General features: G+C 42.6%; 1 protein-coding gene across 1 annotated transcript in view; it reads left to right on the plus strand.

The window, feature by feature from the left end:
- Positions 1–14,434: 14,434 nt before the first annotated feature.
- The window catches only part of LOC149086344 (uncharacterized), a 132,525-nt gene continuing 127,754 nt past the window's right edge, over positions 14,435–19,205 (plus strand). Inside the window, exon 1 of the mRNA XM_089232366.1 lies at positions 14,435–17,167. Within this exon, the coding sequence (XP_089088492.1) occupies positions 14,435–17,167 (2,733 nt within the window). The remainder of the gene's footprint in view (positions 17,168–19,205) is intronic.

The raw sequence follows: 19,205 nt of genomic DNA on the forward strand, positions 1-19,205 counted from the left end.
TCTGTACAAATACGGAACTCAAACTAGTTTCCAATATTCCACATAGCTTTACAGTCTTCCTAAACCCAATTTTAGGACGTGCTGTGTAGTCGTGTGGTTAAGATATCTGACTCTCGTCCTGACGACTCAGGTTCGAATTCTGGAATGACCAATCACGCTGCTTCTGTACAAATACGGAACCCAAACTAGTTTCCAATATTCCAAATACCTTTACAGTCTTCCTAAACCCAGTTATAAGACGTGCTGTGTAGTCGAGTGGTTAAGATATCTGACTCTCGTCCTGACGACTTAGGTTCGAATTCTGGAATGACCAATAACGCTATTTAATTACAAATACGGAACTCAAACTAGTTTCCAATATTCCGCATAGCTTTAGTCTTCCTAAACCCAGTTTTGAGATGTGCTGTGTGGTCGAGTGGTAAAGATACCTGACTCTCCTCCTGACGACCCGGGTTCGAATCCCGCAATGAATAATCACGCTTCTTCTATACAAATACGGAACTCAAACTAGCTTCCAATATTTCAAATACCTTTACAGTCTTCCTAAACCCAGTTATAAGACGTGCTTTGTAGTCGAGGTGTTTAGATATATGATTCTCGTCTTGACGACCCGGGTTTGAATCCCGCAATGAATAATCACGCTTCTTCTGTACAAATACGGAACTCAAACTAGTTTCCAATATTCCAAATACCTTTACAGTCTTCCTAAACCCAGTTATAAGACGTGCTGTGAAGTCGAGTAGTTAAGATACCTGACTCTCATCCTGACGACCCGGGTTCGAATCCCGCAATGAATAATCACGCTTCTTCTGTACAAATATGGAACTCAAACTAGCGTCCAATATTCCACATACCTTTACAGTCTTCCTAAACCCAGTTATAGGACGTGCTGTGTAGTCGAGTGGTTAATATATCTGACTCTCGTCCTGACGACTTACCTTCGAATTCTGGAATGACCAATCACGCTATTTCCTTACAAATACGGAACTCAAACTAGTTTCCAATATTCCGCATAGCTTTAGTCTTCCTAAACCCAGTTTTGAGATGTGCTGTGTAGTCGAGTGGTAAAGATACCTGACTCTCATCCTGACGACCCGGGTTTGAATCCCGCAATGAATAATCACGCTTCTTCTGTACAAATACGGAAGTCAAACTAGTTTCCAATATTCCACATACCTTTACAATCTTCCTAAACCCAGTTATAGGACGTGCTGTGTAGTCGAGTGTTTAAGATATCTGACTCTCGTCCTGACGACCCGGGATCGAATCATGGAATGACCAATCGAGCTACTTCTGTACAAATACGGAACTCAAACTAGTTTCCAATATTCCACATAGCTTTACAGTCTTCCTAAACCCAATTTTAGGACGTGCTGTGTAGTCGTGTGGTTAAGATATCTGACTCTCGTCCTGACGACTCAGGTTCGAATTCTGGAATGACCAATCACGCTGCTTCTGTACAAATACGGAACTCAAACTAGTTTCCAATATTCCACATACCTTTACAATCTTCCTAAACCCAGTTATAGGACGTGCTGTGTAGTCGAGTGGTTAAGATATCTGACTCTCCTCCTGACGACCCGGGTTCGAATCCCGCAATGAATAATCACGCTTCTTCTGTACAAATACGGAACTCAAACTAGTTTCCTATATTCCACATAGCTTTACAGTCTTCCTAAACCCAATTTTAGGACGTGCTGTGTAGTCGTGTGGTTAAGATATCTGACTCTCGTCCTCAGGACTCAGGTTCGAATTCTAGAATGACCAATCACGCTGCTTCTGTACAAATACGGAACCCAAACTAGTTTCCAATATTCCAAATACCTTTACAGTCTTCCTAAACCCAGTTATAAGACGTGCTGTGTAGTCGAGTAGTTAAGATACCTGACTCTCATCCTGTCGACCCGGGTTCGAATCCCGCAATGAATAATCACGCTTCTTCTGTACAAATACGGAACTCAAACTAGTTTCCTATATTCCACATAGCTTTACAGTCTTCCTAAACCCAGTTTTAGGACGTGCTGTGTAGTCGTGTGGTTAAGATATCTGACTCTCGTCCTGACCACTCAGGTTCGAATTCTGGAATGACCAATCACGCTGCTTCTGTACAAATACGGAACTCAAACTAGTTTCCAGTATTCCACATACCTTTACAATCTTCCTAAACCCAGTTATAGGACGTGCTGTGTAGTCGAGTGGTTAAGATATCTGACTCTCGTCCTGACGACTTAGGTTCGAATTCTGGAATGACCAATAACGCTATTTAATTACAAATACGGAACTCAAACTAGTTTCCAATATTCCGCATAGCTTTAGTCTTCCTAAACCCAGTTTTGAGATGTGCTGTGTGGTCGAGTGGTAAAGATACCTGACTCTCCTCCTGACGACCCGGGTTCGAATCCCGCAATGAATAATCACGCTTCTTCTATACAAATACGGAACTCAAACTAGCTTCCAATATTTCAAATACCTTTACAGTCTTCCTAAACCCAGTTATAAGACGTGCTTTGTAGTCGAGGTGTTTAGATATATGATTCTCGTCTTGACGACCCGGGTTCGAATCCCGCAATGAATAATCACGCTTCTTCTGTACAAATATGGAACTCAAACTAGTGTCCAATATTCCACATACTTTTACAGTCTTCCTAAACCCAGTTATACGACGTGCTGTGTAGTCGAGTGGTTAAGATATCTGACTCTCGTCCTGACGACCCGGGTTCGAATCCCGGAATGACCAATCAAGCTACTTCTGTACAAATACGAAACTCAAACTAGTTTTCAATATTCCACATAGCTTTACAGTCTTCCTAAACCCAATTTTAGGACGTGCTGTGTAGTCGTGTGGTTAAGATATCTGACTCTCGTCCTGACGACTCAGGTTCGAATTCTGGAATGACGCTGCTTCTGTACAAATACGGAACTCAAACTAGTTTCCAATATTCCACATACCTTTACAATCCGCCTAAACCCCGTTATAGGACGTGCTGTGTAGTCGAGTGGTTAAGATATCTGACTCTCCTCCTGACGACCCGGGTTCGAATCCCGCAATGAATAATCACGCTTCTTCTGTACAAATACGGAACTCAAACTAGTTCCCAATATTCCACATACCTTTACAGTCTTCCTAAACCCAGTTTTAGGACGTGCTGTGTAGTCGTGTGGTTAAGATATCTGACTCTCGTCCTGACGACTTACCTTCGAATTCTGGAATGACCAATCACGCTATTTCCTTACAAATACGGAACTCAAACTAGTTTCCAATATTCCGCATAGCTTTAGTCTTCCTAAACCCAGTTTTGAGATGTGCTGTGTAGTCGAGTGGTAAAGATACCCGACTCTCATCCTGACGACCCGGGTTTGAATCCCGCAATGAATAATCACGCTTCTTCTGTACAAATACGGAAGTCAAACTAGTTTCCAATATTCCACATACCTTTACAATCTTCCTAAACCCAGTTATAGGACGTGCTGTGTAGTCGAGTGTTTAAGATATCTGACTCTCGTCCTGACGACCCGGGTTCGAATCATGGAATGACCAATCGAGCTACTTCTGTACAAATACGGAACTCAAACTAGTTTCCAATATTCCACATACCTTTACAGTCTTCCTAAACCCAGTTTTAGGACGTGCTGTGTAGTCGTGTGGTTAAGATATCTGACTCTCGTCCTGACGACTTACCTTCGAATTCTGGAATGACCAATCACGCTATTTCTTTACAAATACGGAACTCAAACTAGTTTCCAATATTCCGCATAGCTTTATTCTTCCTAAACCCAGTTTTGAGATGTGCTGTGTAGTCGAGTGGTAAAGATCCCTGACTCTCCTCCTGACGACCCGGGTTCGAATCCCGCAATGAATAATCACGCTTCTTCTGTACAAATACGGAACTCAAACTAGTTTCCAATATTTCAAATACCTTTACAGTCTTCCTAAACCCAGTTATAAGACGTGCTGTGTAGTTGGGTGGTTAAGATATCTGGCTCTCGTCCTCAGGACTCAGGTTCGAATTCTAGAATGACCAATCACGCTGCTTCTGTACAAATACGGAACCCAAACTAGTTTCCAATATTCCAAATACCTTTACAGTCTTCCTAAACCCAGTTATAAGACGTGCTGTGTAGTCGAGTGGTTAAGATATCTGACTCTCGTCCTGACGACTTAGGTTCGAATTCTGGAATGACCAATAACGCTATTTAATTACAAATACGGAACTCAAACTAGTTTCCAATATTCCGCATAGCTTTAGTCTTCCTAAACCCAGTTTTGAGATGTGCTGTGTGGTCGAGTGGTAAAGATACCTGACTCTCCTCCTGACGACCCGGGTTCGAATCCCGCAATGAATAATCACGCTTCTTCTATACAAATACGGAACTCAAACTAGCTTCCAATATTTCAAATACCTTTACAGTCTTCCTAAACCCAGTTATAAGACGTGCTGTGAAGTCGAGTAGTTAAGATACCTGACTCTCATCCTGACGACCCGGGTTCGAATCCCGCAATGAATAATCACGCTTCTTCTGTACAAATATGGAACTCAAACTAGTGTCCAATATTCCACATACCTTTACAGTCTTCCTAAACCCAGTTATAGGACGTGCTGTGTAGTCGAGTGGTTAAGATATCTGACTCTCGTCCTGACGACTTACCTTCGAATTCTGGAATGACCAATCACGCTATTTCCTTACAAATACGGAACTCAAACTAGTTTCCAATATTCCGCATAGCTTTAGCCTTCCTAAACCCAGTTTTGAGATGTGCTGTGTAGTCGAGTGGTAAAGATACCTGACTCTCATCCTGACGACCCGGGTTTGAATCCCGCAATGAATAATCACGCTTCTTCTGTACAAATACGGAAGTCAAACTAGTTTCCAATATTCCACATACCTTTACAATCTTCCTAAACCCAGTTATAGGACGTGCTGTGTAGTCGAGTGTTTAAGATATCTGACTCTCGTCCTGACGACCCGGGATCGAATCATGGAATGACCAATCGAGCTACTTCTGTACAAATACGGAACTCAAACTAGTTTCCAATATTCCACATACCTTTACAATCTTCCTAAACCCAGTTATAGGACGTGCTGTGTAGTCGAGTGGTTAAGATATCTGACTCTCCTCCTGACGACCCGGGTTCGAATCCCGCAATGAATAATCACGCTTCTTCTGTACAAATACGGAACTCAAACTAGTTTCCAATATTCCACATACCTTTACAGTCTTCCTAAACCCAGTTATAAGACGTGCTTTGTAGTCGAGGTGTTTAGATATATGATTCTCGTCTTGACGACCCGGGTTTGAATCCCGCAATGAATAATCACGCTTCTTCTGTACAAATACGGAACTCAAACTAGTTTCCAATATTCCAAATACCTTTACAGTCTTCCTAAACCCAGTTATAAGACGTGCTGTGAAGTCGAGTAGTTAAGATACCTGACTCTCATCCTGACGACCCGGGTTCGAATCCCGCAATGAATAATCACGCTTCTTCTGTACAAATATGGAACTCAAACTAGTGTCCAATATTCCACATACTTTTACAGTCTTCCTAAACCCAGTTATAGGACGTGCTGTGTAGTCGAGTGGTTAAGATATCTGACTCTCGTCCTGACGACCCGGGTTCGAATCCCGGAATGACCAATCAAGCTACTTCTGTACAAATACGAAACTCAAACTAGTTTTCAATATTCCACATAGCTTTACAGTCTTCCTAAACCCAATTTTAGGACGTGCTGTGTAGTCGTGTGGTTAAGATATCTGACTCTCGTCCTGACGACTCAGGTTCGAATTCTGGAATGACGCTGCTTCTGTACAAATACGGAACTCAAACTAGTTTCCAATATTCCACATACCTTTACAATCTTCCTAAACCCCGTTATAGGACGTGCTGTGTAGTCGAGTGGTTAAGATATCTGACTCTCCTCCTGACGACCCGGGTTCGAATCCCGCAATGAATAATCACGCTTCTTCTGTACAAATACGGAACTCAAACTAGTTCCCAATATTCCACATACCTTTACAGTCTTCCTAAACCCAGTTTTAGGACGTGCTGTGTAGTCGTGTGGTTAAGATATCTGACTCTCGTCCTGACGACTTACCTTCGAATTCTGGAATGACCAATCACGCTATTTCCTTACAAATACGGAACTCAAACTAGTTTCCAATATTCCGCATAGCTTTAGTCTTCCTAAACCCAGTTTTGAGATGTGCTGTGTAGTCGAGTGGTAAAGATACCTGACTCTCATCCTGACGACCCGGGTTTGAATCCCGCAATGAATAATCACGCTTCTTCTGTACAAATACGGAAGTCAAACTAGTTTCCAATATTCCACATACCTTTACAATCTTCCTAAACCCAGTTATAGGACGTGCTGTGTAGTCGAGTGTTTAAGATATCTGACTCTCGTCCTGACGACCCGGGTTCGAATCATGGAATGACCAATCGAGCTACTTCTGTACAAATACGGAACTCAAACTAGTTTCCAATATTCCACATACCTTTACAGTCTTCCTAAACCCAGTTTTAGGACGTGCTGTGTAGTCGTGTGGTTAAGATATCTGACTCTCGTCCTGACGACTTACCTTCGAATTCTGGAATGACCAATCACGCTATTTCTTTACAAATACGGAACTCAAACTAGTTTCCAATATTCCGCATAGCTTTATTCTTCCTAAACCCAGTTTTGAGATGTGCTGTGTAGTCGAGTGGTAAAGATCCCTGACTCTCCTCCTGACGACCCGGGTTCGAATCCCGCAATGAATAATCACGCTTCTTCTGTACAAATACGGAACTCTAACTAGTTTCCAATATTTCAAATACCTTTACAGTCTTCCTAAACCCAGTTATAAGACGTGCTGTGTAGTTGGGTGGTTAAGATATCTGGCTCTCGTCCTCAGGACTCAGGTTCGAATTCTAGAATGACCAATCACGCTGCTTCTGTACAAATACGGAACCCAAACTAGTTTCCAATATTCCAAATACCTTTACAGTCTTCCTAAACCCAGTTATAAGACGTGCTGTGTAGTCGAGTGGTTAAGATATCTGACTCTCGTCCTGACGACTTAGGTTCGAATTCTGGAATGACCAATAACGCTATTTAATTACAAATACGGAACTCAAACTAGTTTCCAATATTCCACATACCTTTACAATCTTCCTAAACCCAGTTATAGGACGTGCTGTGTAGTCGAGTGTTTAAGATATCTGACTCTCGTCCTGACGACCCGGGATCGAATCATGGAATGACCAATCGAGCTACTTCTGTACAAATACGGAACTCAAACTAGTTTCCAATATTCCACATAGCTTTACAGTCTTCCTAAACCCAATTTTAGGACGTGCTGTGTAGTCGTGTGGTTAAGATATCTGACTCTCGTCCTGACGACTCAGGTTCGAATTCTGGAATGACCAATCACGCTGCTTCTGTACAAATACGGAACCCAAACTAGTTTCCAATATTCCAAATACCTTTACAGTCTTCCTAAACCCAGTTATAAGACGTGCTGTGTAGTCGAGTGGTTAAGATATCTGACTCTCGTCCTGACGACTTAGGTTCGAATTCTGGAATGACCAATAACGCTATTTAATTACAAATACGGAACTCAAACTAGTTTCCAATATTCCGCATAGCTTTAGTCTTCCTAAACCCAGTTTTGAGATGTGCTGTGTGGTCGAGTGGTAAAGATACCTGACTCTCCTCCTGACGACCCGGGTTCGAATCCCGCAATGAATAATCACGCTTCTTCTATACAAATACGGAACTCAAACTAGCTTCCAATATTTCAAATACCTTTACAGTCTTCCTAAACCCAGTTATAAGACGTGCTTTGTAGTCGAGGTGTTTAGATATATGATTCTCGTCTTGACGACCCGGGTTTGAATCCCGCAATGAATAATCACGCTTCTTCTGTACAAATACGGAACTCAAACTAGTTTCCAATATTCCAAATACCTTTACAGTCTTCCTAAACCCAGTTATAAGACGTGCTGTGTAGTCGAGTGGTTAAGATATCTGACTCTCGTCCTGACGACTTACCTTCGAATTCTGGAATGACCAATCACGCTATTTCCTTACAAATACGGAACTCAAACTAGTTTCCAATATTCCGCATAGCTTTAGTCTTCCTAAACCCAGTTTTGAGATGTGCTGTGTAGTCGAGTGGTAAAGATACCTGACTCTCATCCTGACGACCCGGGTTTGAATCCCGCAATGAATAATCACGCTTCTTCTGTACAAATACGGAAGTCAAACTAGTTTCCAATATTCCACATACCTTTACAATCTTCCTAAACCCAGTTATAGGACGTGCTGTGTAGTCGAGTGTTTAAGATATCTGACTCTCGTCCTGACGACCCGGGATCGAATCATGGAATGACCAATCGAGCTACTTCTGTACAAATACGGAACTCAAACTAGTTTCCAATATTCCACATAGCTTTACAGTCTTCCTAAACCCAATTTTAGGACGTGCTGTGTAGTCGTGTGGTTAAGATATCTGACTCTCGTCCTGACGACTCAGGTTCGAATTCTGGAATGACCAATCACGCTGCTTCTGTACAAATACGGAACTCAAACTAGTTTCCAATATTCCACATACCTTTACAATCTTCCTAAACCCAGTTATAGGACGTGCTGTGTAGTCGAGTGGTTAAGATATCTGACTCTCCTCCTGACGACCCGGGTTCGAATCCCGCAATGAATAATCACGCTTCTTCTGTACAAATACGGAACTCAAACTAGTTTCCAATATTCCACATACCTTTACAGTCTTCCTAAACCCAGTTTTAGGACGTGTCGTGTGGTTAAGATATCTGACTCTCGTCCTGACGACTCAGGTTCGAATTCTGGAATGACCAATCACGCTATTTCCTTACAAATACGGAACTCAAACTAGTTTCCAATATTCCGCATAGCTTTAGTCTTCCTAAACCCAGTTTTGAGATGTGCTGTGTAGTCGAGTGGTAAAGATACCTGACTCTCCTCCGGACGACCCGGGTTCGAATCCCGCAATGAATAATCACGCTTCTTCTGTACAAATACGGAACTCAAACTAGTTTCCAATATTTCAAATACCTTTACAGTCTTCCTAAACCCAGTTATAAGACGTGCTGTGTAGTTGGGTGGTTAAGATATCTGGCTCTCGTCCTCAGGACTCAGGTTCGAATTCTAGAATGACCAATCACGCTGCTTCTGTACAAATACGGAACCCAAACTAGTTTCCAATATTCCAAATACCTTTACAGTCTTCCTAAACCCAGTTATAAGACGTGCTGTGTAGTCGAGTAGTTAAGATACCTGACTCTCATACTGTCGACCCGGGTTCGAATCCCGCAATGAATAATCACGCTTCTTCTGTACAAATACGGAACTCAAACTAGTTTCCAATATTCCACATACCTTTACAGTCTTCTTAAACCCAGTTTTAGGACGTGTCGTGTGGTTAAGATATCTGACTCTCGTCCTGACGACTCAGGTTCGAATTCTGGAATGACCAATCACGCTGCTTCTGTACAAACACGGAACTCAAAAGAGTTTTTAATATTCCACGTAGCTTTACAGTCTTCCTAAACCCAGTTTTGAGATGTGCTGTGTAGTCGAGTGGTAAAGATACCTGACTCTCCTCCTGACGACCCGGGTTTGAATCCCGCAATGAATAATCACGCTTCTTCTGTACAAATACGGAACTCAAACTAGTTTCCAATATTCCACATAGCTTTACAGTCTTCCTAAACCCAGTTTTAGGACGTGCTGTGTAGTCGAGTGGTTAAGATATCTGACTCTCGTCCTGACGACTCAGGTTCGAATTCTGGAATGACCAATCACGCTGATCTGCACAAATACGGAACTCAAACTACTTTCCAATATTCCACATACCTTTACAGTCTTCCTAAACCCAGTTATAGGACGTGCTGTGTAGTCGAGTGGTTAAGATATCTGACTCTCCTCCTGACGACCCGGGTTCGAATCCCGCAATGAATAATCACGCTTCTTCTGTACAAATACGGAACTCAAACTAGTTTCCAATATTCCACATACCTTTACAGTCTTCCTAAACCCAGTTTTAGGACGTGTCGTGTGGTTAAGATATCTGACTCTCGTCCTGACCACTCAGGTTCGAATTCTGGAATGACCAATCACGCTGCTTCTGTACAAATACGGAACTCAAACTACTTTCCAATATTCCACATACCTTTACAGTCTTCCTAAACCCAGTTATAGGACGTGCTGTGTAGTCGAGTGGTTAAGATATCTGACTCTCGTCCTGACGACTTACCTTCGAATTCTGGAATGACCAATCACGCTATTTCTTTACAAATACGGAACTCAAACTAGTTTCCAATATTCCGCATAGCTTTATTCTTCCTAAACCCAGTTTTGAGATGTGCTGTGTAGTCGAGTGGTAAAGATCCCTGACTCTCCTCCTGACGACCCGGGTTCGAATCCCGCAATGAATAATCACGCTTCTTCTGTACAAATACGGAACTCAAACTAGTTTCCAATATTTCAAATACCTTTACAGTCTTCCTAAACCCAGTTATAAGACGTGCTGTGTAGTTGGGTGGTTAAGATATCTGGCTCTCGTCCTCAGGACTCAGGTTCGAATTCTAGAATGACCAATCACGCTGCTTCTGTACAAATACGGAACCCAAACTAGTTTCCAATATTCCAAATACCTTTACAGTCTTCCTAAACCCAGTTATAAGACGTGCTGTGTAGTCGAGTGGTTAAGATATCTGACTCTCGTCCTGACGACTTAGGTTCGAATTCTGGAATGACCAATAACGCTATTTAATTACAAATACGGAACTCAAACTAGTTTCCAATATTCCACATACCTTTACAATCTTCCTAAACCCAGTTATAGGACGTGCTGTGTAGTCGAGTGTTTAAGATATCTGACTCTCGTCCTGACGACCCGGGATCGAATCATGGAATGACCAATCGAGCTACTTCTGTACAAATACGGAACTCAAACTAGTTTCCAATATTCCACATAGCTTTACAGTCTTCCTAAACCCAATTTTAGGACGTGCTGTGTAGTCGTGTGGTTAAGATATCTGACTCTCGTCCTGACGACTCAGGTTCGAATTCTGGAATGACCAATCACGCTGCTTCTGTACAAATACGGAACCCAAACTAGTTTCCAATATTCCAAATACCTTTACAGTCTTCCTAAACCCAGTTATAAGACGTGCTGTGTAGTCGAGTGGTTAAGATATCTGACTCTCGTCCTGACGACTTAGGTTCGAATTCTGGAATGACCAATAACGCTATTTAATTACAAATACGGAACTCAAACTAGTTTCCAATATTCCGCATAGCTTTAGTCTTCCTAAACCCAGTTTTGAGATGTGCTGTGTGGTCGAGTGGTAAAGATACCTGACTCTCCTCCTGACGACCCGGGTTCGAATCCCGCAATGAATAATCACGCTTCTTCTATACAAATACGGAACTCAAACTAGCTTCCAATATTTCAAATACCTTTACAGTCTTCCTAAACCCAGTTATAAGACGTGCTTTGTAGTCGAGGTGTTTAGATATATGATTCTCGTCTTGACGACCCGGGTTTGAATCCCGCAATGAATAATCACGCTTCTTCTGTACAAATACGGAACTCAAACTAGTTTCCAATATTCCAAATACCTTTACAGTCTTCCTAAACCCAGTTATAAGACGTGCTGTGAAGTCGAGTAGTTAAGATACCTGACTCTCATCCTGACGACCCGGGTTCGAATCCCGCAATGAATAATCACGCTTCTTCTGTACAAATATGGAACTCAAACTAGCGTCCAATATTCCACATACCTTTACAGTCTTCCTAAACCCAGTTATAGGACGTGCTGTGTAGTCGAGTGGTTAAGATATCTGACTCTCGTCCTGACGACTTACCTTCGAATTCTGGAATGACCAATCACGCTATTTCCTTACAAATACGGAACTCAAACTAGTTTCCAATATTCCGCATAGCTTTAGTCTTCCTAAACCCAGTTTTGAGATGTGCTGTGTAGTCGAGTGGTAAAGATACCTGACTCTCATCCTGACGACCCGGGTTTGAATCCCGCAATGAATAATCACGCTTCTTCTGTACAAATACGGAAGTCAAACTAGTTTCCAATATTCCACATACCTTTACAATCTTCCTAAACCCAGTTATAGGACGTGCTGTGTAGTCGAGTGTTTAAGATATCTGACTCTCGTCCTGACGACCCGGGATCGAATCATGGAATGACCAATCGAGCTACTTCTGTACAAATACGGAACTCAAACTAGTTTCCAATATTCCACATAGCTTTACAGTCTTCCTAAACCCAATTTTAGGACGTGCTGTGTAGTCGTGTGGTTAAGATATCTGACTCTCGTCCTGACGACTCAGGTTCGAATTCTGGAATGACCAATCACGCTGCTTCTGTACAAATACGGAACTCAAACTAGTTTCCAATATTCCACATACCTTTACAATCTTCCTAAACCCAGTTATAGGACGTGCTGTGTAGTCGAGTGGTTAAGATATCTGACTCTCCTCCTGACGACCCGGGTTCGAATCCCGCAATGAATAATCACGCTTCTTCTGTACAAATACGGAACTCAAACTAGTTTCCAATATTCCACATACCTTTACAGTCTTCCTAAACCCAGTTTTAGGACGTGTCGTGTGGTTAAGATATCTGACTCTCGTCCTGACGACTCAGGTTCGAATTCTGGAATGACCAATCACGCTATTTCCTTACAAATACGGAACTCAAACTAGTTTCCAATATTCCGCATAGCTTTAGTCTTCCTAAACCCAGTTTTGAGATGTGCTGTGTAGTCGAGTGGTAAAGATACCTGACTCTCCTCCGGACGACCCGGGTTCGAATCCCGCAATGAATAATCACGCTTCTTCTGTACAAATACGGAACTCAAACTAGTTTCCAATATTTCAAATACCTTTACAGTCTTCCTAAACCCAGTTATAAGACGTGCTGTGTAGTTGGGTGGTTAAGATATCTGGCTCTCGTCCTCAGGACTCAGGTTCGAATTCTAGAATGACCAATCACGCTGCTTCTGTACAAATACGGAACCCAAACTAGTTTCCAATATTCCAAATACCTTTACAGTCTTCCTAAACCCAGTTATAAGACGTGCTGTGTAGTCGAGTAGTTAAGATACCTGACTCTCATACTGTCGACCCGGGTTCGAATCCCGCAATGAATAATCACGCTTCTTCTGTACAAATACGGAACTCAAACTAGTTTCCAATATTCCACATACCTTTACAGTCTTCTTAAACCCAGTTTTAGGACGTGTCGTGTGGTTAAGATATCTGACTCTCGTCCTGACGACTCAGGTTCGAATTCTGGAATGACCAATCACGCTGCTTCTGTACAAACACGGAACTCAAAAGAGTTTTTAATATTCCACGTAGCTTTACAGTCTTCCTAAACCCAGTTTTGAGATGTGCTGTGTAGTCGAGTGGTAAAGATACCTGACTCTCCTCCTGACGACCCGGGTTTGAATCCCGCAATGAATAATCACGCTTCTTCTGTACAAATACGGAACTCAAACTAGTTTCCAATATTCCACATAGCTTTACAGTCTTCCTAAACCCAGTTTTAGGACGTGCTGTGTAGTCGAGTGGTTAAGATATCTGACTCTCGTCCTGACGACTCAGGTTCGAATTCTGGAATGACCAATCACGCTGATCTGCACAAATACGGAACTCAAACTACTTTCCAATATTCCACATACCTTTACAGTCTTCCTAAACCCAGTTATAGGACGTGCTGTGTAGTCGAGTGGTTAAGATATCTGACTCTCCTCCTGACGACCCGGGTTCGAATCCCGCAATGAATAATCACGCTTCTTCTGTACAAATACGGAACTCAAACTAGTTTCCAATATTCCACATACCTTTACAGTCTTCCTAAACCCAGTTTTAGGACGTGTCGTGTGGTTAAGATATCTGACTCTCGTCCTGACCACTCAGGTTCGAATTCTGGAATGACCAATCACGCTGCTTCTGTACAAATACGGAACTCAAACTACTTTCCAATATTCCACATACCTTTACAGTCTTCCTAAACCCAGTTATAGGACGTGCTGTGTAGTCGAGTGGTTAAGATATCTGACTCTCGTCCTGACGACTCAGGTTGGAATTCTGGAATGACCAATCACGCTGATCTGCACAAACACGGAACTCAAAATAGTTTTTAATATTCCACGTAGCTTTACAGTCTTCCTAAACCCAGTTTTGAGATGTGCTGTGTAGTCGAGTGGTAAAGATACCTGACTCTCCTCCTGACGACCCGGGTTTGAATCCCGCAATGAATAATCATGCTTCTTCTGTACAAATACGGTTGGGACGGCTTCAACGGAAGATGGTGTAAATAATACCATCGACAATTTTATGTTGGAATTACAGAGAAAATGCGCAGATACTCTTGGGTACGTCCAAATGAGACCAAATCGTCTTCCAAGCTGGTGGACCCAGCAGTTGGCCATTGAAAGAAAAAAGGTTCGGGCACTGGAACGGAGATTTATAAAGGCCAAAGAGGACAAAAATATAGCTAGAGCACAATACAAGAAAGCAAGGGCAGTATACAAGCGTTCTGTTGAGAAGGCTAAAATCACCAGTTGGACGAAGTTTTGTGCCGAGGAAAGCAGTCCTTACGGTGGAGCATATCGTTCAGTATTTAAATGCAAACGTATACCGCCTCAAGTGAGGATGAGTTTCAATGGTATGTTCAACTCAACCATTCTTGAGGCAGCAGAATACCAGCTGAATCTTATATATCCGGATACAGTAGAACGAATTGCTCTAGTGCGGAGACGAAGCGACGTATTCGAACATGATTTACCAATTACGACGTCAGAGATAGCTCACATAGTGAATAACCTCAAGAACAGAAGCGCACCAGGCTGTGACAATATCAACATCCCAATTCTGAAGAAACTTTTTGAAGAATATGCTGAAGTCTTTACCTTCGTTTTCAATAAACTGCTAGACATATCGGTGTTTCCTCACCATTTCAAAAAAGGGAAGATTCTTCTTTTTCTGAAAAAGGATCGTGACCCAGAGTCCTTGCGATCATATCGTCCAATATGTCTTCTATCCACAATAGGAAAAGTTTTTGAAAAGGTTCTGGTCCAGCGTATTGTGTATTATTTAGAACAGGTTAATTGGTTAAGTCCTCTCCAGTTTGGTTTCCGTGCTGGAAGATCAGCGGAAAAGGCCATTGAGGCTCTTCTTCGTGTCGTCAGACACAAACACGCCCATGGTCTTCAAACAGCTGTCGTGTCGGTGGACATACGTGGTGCTTTCGACTCCCTACGCCACGAACTCATTATAAACCAGTTACGTCGAACGCCACTTCCGTCGTCTTTGGTAAGTATCGTGGAGAATATGTTGCGAGACCGTTACATAACAATGACTACTGATGGAGGTGTAGCAACAAAAGAGCAGCGTCAAGGATGCCCACAAGGATCCTGCAGTGGTCCTTTACTGTGGACGCTGGTGCTTGATACGCTGTTAAAACTTAACTGGGGTCCTCATGTCTACATACAAACATTCGCAGATGATCTCATATTTGTAATATCAGGGGACGACCACGACGACATAACTCTCACAGCGCAAAATGCATTCACGTCTCTGTCGAAATGGTTGAGTAATAATAAGCTGCAGATGGAAGTGGAGAAAACCACGTTTCTTTGGCTTCATCCCAAGAAACAGAAGCCGAGGATCGTTATCAATGGATTACGGATTTGGCCTTCCAAAGTAATTAAATATCTAGGGGTGTACATAGATGACAAGCTCAGTTTTATGACACATATCACTAAGCAAGTAGACAAGGTACACGGTACCCTCCAACTCCTTCGTAGAGTAGCCGGACCAAAATGGGGGCTCCAGCAGAATTTTAGGAATATTTTATACAGATCAGTTGTGCAGCGTCAGCTTTCCTTTGGATGCGCCTCTTGGTTTCGGTATCCCACGCAAACACAAAGGAGAATTCTGGACATAGCCCAGCGCCCGTTCCTGTTGTATGTATCCGGGGCCTACTCCACCACTGCAAATGAAGTCTTATATGTCGCCACAGGGAATCCGCGGCTGAGCAGTTATATTGAATATGAAGCCCGCAAGACCAGCATTCTTCATTTGGATGAAGACGTTGTCATTAGTACTCAATCACTGCAAGCGCAGGCTTTTGAAAAGCAACACAAGCTATGGCTCATGCATCCCAGCGTGGACATTGACGCAAATCAGGTCGTGCTGTCTGGTGCTGAATGCATTAAGCTGGCTCCTGGAACAGTAAAGATCTATACAGACGGCTCGAAGTCTTCTGACGGTACAGGGTGCGCTTATGTAGTTATAAAAGAAGATGGATCCATCGAGGAACAATGGAGCAGGCGGCTCGCAAAAGAAAACAGTGTTTTTCAAGCTGAAATATATGCGATTCTGAATGCCGTTTCAAGGGCACACGCCTTATCGAAACCAGTGCTGATCCTCTCAGACAGCGCTTCGGGCCTGTTATCAATCAAAAACCCACGTTCTGTGCATCATAATGTACGGGAGATTCGCCGAATTTTATGCGCCAACACGAGAATCCGATTGGCCTGGGTTAAAGCCCACGCAGGCATCTTTGGCAATGAAATAGCCGACAAACTTGCCAAGGAGGCCATAAAACTTCCGTCTCAAGACGACCAACTTTGGCCAAGGAGTTTGGTCCATCGGGTGCTTAAAGAGGACGTGTTGCAGGGGTGGCAGACCAATTGGAATACATGTGCAGCAAAGGACGCATACAAGATACAACGACGAGTTCAATGGCGTTTGAACGTATGGCCTAGAGAGAAAACAATCGCTATCACCGAGCATGGCCCTTTTCCGGTGTATCTTCTGCGTTTTAAACGTTCTAGTAACAGCATATGCATCTGCGGTTCAAATGGTTCCCTATGGCACTATATAACCACGTGTCCCCAGACGAGAGACTTCCACTTTGGCCAACTGCCAGAGTCCAGAATGCTTGCTTGGAAAATGAGAATTCTAGACAGCCCTCTGAACTTTCAACGTTTGCAGAGGTTGATTCGATTCCTGGACCGCAACCTACATCTACTCCACAATAAGACACGAGCTGCGGGATCAAGGGGACGCAATTCGCGCTCGGAGGACCCGTCTTACGAGCCAACAAGAGAGGTAACACGGTTACCTACTAAAAAGTATAACTTACGGCCAAGAAGACATGCATCGGTTGTTTCACCGACATCTAATAATCGATACAATTTACGCCCAAGAAGACAAGTGTCAACTGTTTCATCCTTTTTCCGGCGGGTGTGAATGAAATGGAGATGCCGGACATATAGACGTCAATTTATATCTTATTACAGCTTGATTGCCGAGATTGTTATATTCTAGATTGGATAAACTCACTTCCAGATTTTATCACATACAAGACAAAAATTATTTTTTGATTATTTATATAAGGACTATTACGATTACGGACTGATTATCTGGGGATGATGCTATATGATCACAATTTGTACGATTATTTATTCCAGATTATTTATTGTATATATGTATATCATTGTTATTTTCACATAAATTAATAAATTTCCGGATACACCCATCCTCCGGGAAAGCTTCGATATCTCTCTGAGATGGGAAGCGGGGTGTGTCCGGTCCTTCAATGTTCAATGTACAAATACGGAACTCAAACTAGTTTCCAATATTCCACATACCTTTACAGTCTTCCTAAACCCAGTTATAGGACGTGCTGTGTAGTCGAGTGGTTAAGATATCTGACTCTCCTCCTGACGACCCGGGTTCGAATCCCGCAATGAATAATCACGCTTCTTCTGTACAAATACGGAACTCAAACTAGTTTCCAATATTCCACATACCTTTACAGTCTTCCTAAACCCAGTTTTAGGACGTGTCGTGTGGTTAAGATATCTGACTCTCGTCCTGACGACTCAGGTTCGAATTCTGGAATGACTAATCACGCTGCTTCTGTACAAATACGGAACTCAAACTAGTTTCCAATATTCCACATAGCTATACAGTCTTCCTAAACCCAGTTTTAGGACGTGTCGTGTGGTTAAGATATCTGACTTTCGTCCTGACGACACGGGTTCGAATCCCGGAATGACCAATCAAGCTACTTCTGTACAAATACGGAACTCAAACTAGTTTCCAATATTCCACATACCTTTACAGTCTTCCTAAACCCAGTTTTAGGACGTGCTGTGTAGTCGTGTGGTTAAGATATCTGACTCTCGTCCTGACGACTTACCTTCGAATTCTGGAATAACCAATCACGCTATTTCCTTACAAATACGGAACTCAAACTAGTTTCCAATATTCCGCATAGCTTTAGTCTTCATAAACCCAGTTTTGAGATGTGCTGTGTAGTCGAGTGGTAAAGATACCTGACTCTCCTCCTGACGACCCGGGTTCGAATCGCGCAATGAATAATCACGCTTCTTCTGTACAAATACGGAACTCAAACTAGTTTCCAATATTTCAAATACCTTTACAGTCTTCCTAAACCCAGTTATAAGACGTGCTGTGTAGTCGGGTGGTTAAGATATCTGGCTCTCGTCCTCAGGACTCAGGTTCGAATTGTTGAATGACCAATCACGCTGCTTCTGTACAAATACGGAACCCAAACTAGTTTCCAATATTCCAAATACCTTTACAGTCTTCCTAAACCCAGTTATAAGACGTGCTGTGTAGTCGAGTAGTTAAGATACCTGACTCTCATCCTGACGACCCGGGTTCGAATCCCGCAATGAATAATCACGCTTCTTCTGTACAAATACGGAACTCAAACTAGTTTCCTATATTCCACATAGCTTTACAGTCTTCCTAAACCCCGTTTTAGGACGTGTCGTGTGATTAAGATATCTGACTCTCGTCCTGACGACTCAGGTTCGAATTCTGGAATGACCAATCACGTTGCTTCTGTACAAACACGGAACCCAAACTAGTTTCCAATATTCCAAATACCTTTACAGTCTTCCTAAACCCAGTTATAAGACGTGCTGTGTAGTCGAGTAGTTAAGATACCTGACTCTCATCCTGTCGACCCGGGTTCGAATCCCGCAATGAATAATCACGCTTCTTCTGTACAAATACGGAACTCAAACTAGTTTCCTATATTCCACATAGCTTTACAGTCTTCCTAAACCCCGTTTTAGGACGTGTCGTGTGATTAAGATATCTGACTCTCGTC

This window comes from Pholcus phalangioides, unplaced genomic scaffold, assembly GCF_987345545.1.
Source record: "Pholcus phalangioides strain wild (caught in Gottingen) unplaced genomic scaffold, Ppha-v1.0 ptg000005l_1, whole genome shotgun sequence".
Lineage (NCBI taxonomy): Eukaryota > Metazoa > Arthropoda > Arachnida > Araneae > Pholcidae > Pholcus > Pholcus phalangioides.